General features: G+C 29.2%; 1 protein-coding gene across 1 annotated transcript; it reads left to right on the top strand.

Annotated features, from left to right (window-relative positions):
- The first annotated feature begins 367 nt into the window (after positions 1 to 367).
- LOC134837725 (mantle protein-like) lies at positions 368 to 1,025 on the top strand. The gene is made up of 2 exons (XM_063853112.1): positions 368 to 376; positions 435 to 1,025. The coding sequence occupies exons 1-2, from the start codon at positions 368 to 370 to the stop codon at positions 1,023 to 1,025; spliced, it is 600 nt and encodes a 199-aa protein (XP_063709182.1).
- Positions 1,026 to 5,770: the final 4,745 nt, after the last annotated feature.

Below are 5,770 nucleotides of genomic sequence, written 5' to 3'. Positions count from 1 at the left end.
GACACGAACGACACACAACACAAAGTTCGTGACCTTACAGTTGTTGTTGTTGTTGTAACTCCTGCTCCCTTTGCCTGTTTATTTATTGTTGTTGTTGCTAATATGTCGAACTTGAACCTGTTTGAGAACTTTCTGTGTGAAATCTAGCAAAAAAATTTAACGAAATATTTATTTTTACTTTCCTAAACATAAAGTGAAAGGTGCAAAGGGTGTTTGTTTGGCATGTAATTATTGTGTAATGAACCGGTATGTGGCATCAAACCTGTTGAGTTACTTAGAACTCGGTATAAAAAGTAAAAGAAATTCACAAAAATGCATCATTCCAATTTTTGTAGTGAAAAGTGTTAGATCAAAAAAACAAATTAAAATGAAATTGGTAAGTTTTGACACGTATTTCATGTGACTCACCTTCATGATTTCCATTTTCCCTGTAGTTCATTGTTCTCGTTGCTGGCTTAGCGCTCGCCCATGCCGATCCCGAACCCGAGCCAAAGCCCCTTCTCGGCTTGAAGAAACTCAAAGGAGGCGTTTTCCCCTTCGTCAATGTCAATTTCCATCCAACGCCAGCTCCGTTGCCGGCTCCAACGCGTCACGTCGAGACCCTCAAAGAAGTTGAAGTTGTCAAAGAAGTGCCTGTCGTCAGAGAAGTCTTGAAAGAAGTTCCCGTCGAAGTTGTCAAAAAGGTGCCCGTTGACAAGGTTGTCTATGTCGATGTCCCCGTTGAGCGCATCGAGGAAGTTTTTGTCGACAAAACCGTCTACGTTGATCGCCCAGTCGAGGTAATCAAAGAAGTACCTGTTGAACGTGTCGTCGAGGACGTCGTCGAAGTACCCGTTGAAGTTCGTGTCCCATATCCCGTGCATGTTCCCGTCGATCAAGTCGTGCATGTGCCACACGAAGTCGAGCGTGTTGTGTACCGCGATGTGCCCGTCGAAGCAGAAACTGAGAAACCTTTCACATTCGGGTTTGGACTCGGCAACGTTTTGACCCACAAAAAGTTCCCTTTGTTGAACAAATTCTTCTAAAAATAGCTGTAAATAAATCTCAATTCAATTAAATTTCACACAAATGTTCTCATTTACGGGAAACACTTTAGTTAATGAGTAAATCTTCCCATACGAACGACACAATATTTAATTTATAGAAATCCTACCTCTTCCAAAGTCAATATGGTTTCATGCACCTCGTCACACACACATGAACACATGAAGATAAAGATTTGCAGCAACATTTCAAAATCTGATTTTCATTAAATAAGGCAAATATTAGTTCTTGCATTATTTGCTTTTTGGCTTCTTCATTCACTACGACTTCGTGCATCACAAGACGAAATGTGTCATTTGTCTTGCAACATGCAATTTCCATACTTCTGTCGCATCCCATGACGATATACGGCGGAGACACTTGAAAATCTGGTACACTGAAGAAACGTCTCTGATGAAAATAAATTATGTTTGATTACTTGAGATCGTTCAAGTGTGTCGTCGGAGATGTTCTAACGTGCCTTAGCGTGGCTTTGACCGACATTTTTGCTGTATTTCCGGCTCTGAACCAACATGGGGGATAGATGACGCAAAAAAGGAACACTTGACGATGCATTTTGTTCGAGGGATGTTTAATTTTGGGAAAATGCAACTTTGTTCATGTGTGTCTTTTCTGTCACTTTATTTACATCTGGAGAAGGATAGTTTGAAAATAATTTTAATTATTTTATTATTTTTTTTATATTTTTTTAAAGTAAATTTTTAATTTTTTCAACATTTTAAATTGATAAAAAATTATTTTAAATTTTTTTATTAAAAATATTTTTTTTAAATTTTTAATTAAACAAATTTTTAATCACAAAAAATATAATAATTAAAAATTTTAACTTATTTCTTTTATTATTTTATTTTTTTTTTATTTTCGATTTATTTTTCTTTTAATGAAAATAATCAATTAATTTTTTTAATTAATTAAGTTTTAATTAATTAGGCCGCTCCAAATGAAAATCAAAAATAAAGTCCAAAATTTTTGAAAATAAAAAAAAAAATATAAAAAAAAATTTTTGAAATACTATTTTCATACAAAATGACAAAATTTTTAATTATTTTTGAGTGTTAAATATTTTTCATTTATTTTTTTTTTTAATTATCTTTTTTGAGATTTGCTAATTTAAAATAGATTTCAGAATAGAACATATTAGAGAAAAAAAAATAATTAAAAATAACTGTCAAAAAAATTTGAAAAATAAATTCAGTAATTTTGCAAAAAAAAAATTTAAATAAGAAAATTTATGTTAAATTACGATTTTTTAAACAAAAATTATCAAAAATTAATAAAACTTTTTAAAAAAATTTCTCAAAACATCTTGAAAAATTAAAAAAATACACCTATAAACGGCAATTTTTGATGAAATTTTTAACTTTTTTTTTTGCCCTATTGGATTTTCGACTTTTAAAATGGGGCATCAGTCTTAATTTTTGATTTTCATTTGGAGCGGCCTTAATTATTTAAAAAAAACACCTCGATAATAATCAAAAAATATTAATTAAAATTTTTATTTTATTTTTTTGTGATTCAAAAATAATTTTATTTAAAATATATTTTAATTCAAAAATTTTAAAACAATTTTTATAAAGTTTAAATCGATTTTGGAGCTAAAATTTTTTATTTTAAAAATTTAAAAAAAAAATTAATTTTTTTATTTTTTTATTTAATTTTGTAGGTTTTTGTATTTCCTTGAAGAAATAACATTAAGAAATTTTCACTGAAAGCAAATTCAAACTTTGAAATGTATTTTTAGAACTTACAATGTTTGCACAGCAGTTTATCATCAATTTTACATTATTTATCTTGCTATTAAAACGCATGGAAATTCCTGATTTATGCAGAGATACAACTTCCTCTGGGAACATGGATGTTTTTCCAAAGAAGCAACAAAAAAAAAGTCATCAAACGAAAAGCACTTTGAAACCTATTTATCACCTGATCCATCTCTTCGCTTAATCCAATCACTTGAATCGGCAGCGCAAACACACCCGCCTAGACATCATCCGCATATAATAATAAATGAAATACGTGTTTCTCTTCCTGTTTATTGCCATGATTATCATTTTAATGGCATTGGAGCTTCGTGCACAACAAACATACAGAATTTTACACCGCTTTTATTTTAAGATTGATTTTGATAAATAAATCTTTCGTTTTTTTTTTTTGCTTCCCTGCCTGACGCCTATTTTGTGTGCATGATACGGAATTTCCATGCCATCCAACACAACACATGTAACTCACTTTTATTGATTTTCTGTCTCATTAAATTTGATTTCTCGTACAATGATTTAGTGTTTCATTTCGTATTTTTTCATATTATTATTTTATTTCCAATTCCGGGAACACACACGGGCCACGACACAGCACACAGGAAATGGGAATTGAGGTGAGAGAATTCGTGCATGTAAAAGGTGTCTGAACAATGAACGACGACAACGGCAAAAAGAAAAAGAAGAAAATGAAATGAATGACAAATTCATGGGAAGACATTTTTGATGACAGAGACACAATAAGGTAATCATGTAAATTGGTTTCGAAAATGAAATGACAGCACAATATTTACGTAGGTATATATGGGGGCGAAATAAAGGGTGCCAAAGCAATGAACATGATTCAATTTTAAGAGAGAGATACGTGTCAATTGTTGGTTGTGACTCTTTTTGCAATCAAATCATCTTTCGTGCCGCCGTCATGCCGCCTGCTGCCAGATAAGTGTCAATTTTGCACCGCCACACATAAATTATTAGACATTACTGACAGTTTAAAATTGAGATTTTATTGACTGAACTAATACGTTTCCGCAAAACTTTTTTTCTTCTCACTTTACCCCTTTTGCCATTGCTTTCGTTTCAGTTTTGCTTAAGTTTTCAATTACATTTCTCAGCTATAAATGCAATATGCAAAGGGTAGCTCATGTTCAAATATTTAAAAAAAAATCAATTTTGTTTAAAAATTCAGGTAAAAAAATATTTAAATTGGTAAAAAAATTAAAACTGTGTCAAAAAATCTTATTTTTGATGAAAAATATTTTTTTAAAAATGAATTTGAAAACTAATCAAGAAATCAAAAACTGTGTCAAAAAAAATCTTGCTCCAAATGTATTGAAATTTGTCAGATGGATCTAATTTATCATTTTTAATCATTTTATAACTCAAAACTGCAAAAAATTGAAACTGAAAAAAAAATTTTTCTTTGACATAGTTTTGTTTTGAAAACTAAATCAAGAGCAAAAAAACTGTGTCAAAAACTGTGTCAAAGCAATTTTTGTCAAATCTTGCTCCAAATGGATAAAAATTTGTCAGAGAGCTCTAATTTATCATTTTTAATCATTTTATAACTCAAAACTGCTAAAAAATTGAAACTGAAAAAATTTTTTTTCTTTGACATAGTTTTGTTTTGAAAACTATATCAAGAGAAAAACTAAATCAAAAACTGTGTCAAAAACTGTGTCAGTGCAAATTTTGTCAAATCTTGCTCCAAATGGATAAAAATTTGTCAGAGGGCTCTAATTTATCATTTTTAATCATTTTATAACTCAAAACTGCAAAAAAATTGAAACTGAAAAAATTTTTTTTCTTTGACATAGTTTTGTTTTGAAAACTAAATCAAGAGAAAAACTGTGTCAAAAACTGTGTCAAAAACTGTGTCAGAGCAAATTTTGTCAAATCTTGCTCTAAATGGATAAAAATTTGTCAGAGAGCTCTAATTTATCATTTTTAATCATTTTATAACTCAAAACTGCTAAAAAATTGAAACTGAAAAAATTTTTTTTCTTTGACATAGTTTTGTTTTGAAAACTATATCAAGAGAAAAACTAAATCAAAAACTGTGTCAAAAACTGTGTCAGTGCAAATTTTGTCAAATCTTGCTCCAAATGGATAAAAATTTGTCAGAGGGCTCTAATTTATCATTTTTAATCATTTTATAACTCAAAACTGCAAAAAAATTGAAACTGAAAAAATTTTTTTTCTTTGACATAGTTTTGTTTTGAAAACTATATCAAGAGAAAAACTAAATCAAAAACTGTGTCAAAAACTGTGTCAAAGCAAATTTTGTCAAATCTTGCTCTAAATGGATAAAAATTTGTCAGAGGGCTCTAATTTATCATTTTTAATCATTTTATAACTCAAAACTGCTAAAAAATTGAAACTGAAAAAATTTTTTTTCTTTGACATAGTTTTGTTTTGAAAACTATATCAAGAGAAAAACTAAATCAAAAACTGTGTCAAAAACTGTGTCAGTGCAAATTTTGTCAAATCTTGCTCCAAATGGATAAAAATTTGTCAGAGGGCTCTAATTTATCATTTTTAATCATTTTATAACTCAAAACTGCAAAAAAATTGAAACTGAAAAAAATTTTTTTTCTTTGACATAGTTTTGTTTTGAAAACTATATCAAGAGAAAAACTAAATCAAAAACTGTGTCAAAAACTGTGTCAGTGCAAATTTTGTCAAATCTTGCTCCAAATGGATAAAAATTTGTCAGAGGGCTCTAATTTATCATTTTTAATCATTTTATAACTCAAAACTGCAAAAAAATTGAAACTGAAAAAAATTTTTTTTCTTTGACATAGTTTTGTTTTGAAAACTATATCAAGAGAAAAACTAAATCAAAAACTGTGTCAAAAACTGTGTCAGAGCAAATTTTGTCAAATCTTGCTCTAAATGGATAAAAATTTTTCTTCACATTTCTTCATGAATTTTTAAAAGTAAAATTTTCATGAAATACCCTTTTTCTC

The sequence above is a fragment of the Culicoides brevitarsis genome, chromosome 1, assembly GCF_036172545.1.
Source record: "Culicoides brevitarsis isolate CSIRO-B50_1 chromosome 1, AGI_CSIRO_Cbre_v1, whole genome shotgun sequence".
Taxonomy (NCBI): Eukaryota; Metazoa; Arthropoda; class Insecta; order Diptera; family Ceratopogonidae; genus Culicoides; species Culicoides brevitarsis.
This window is presented reverse-complemented; position numbering and strand designations above follow the sequence as displayed.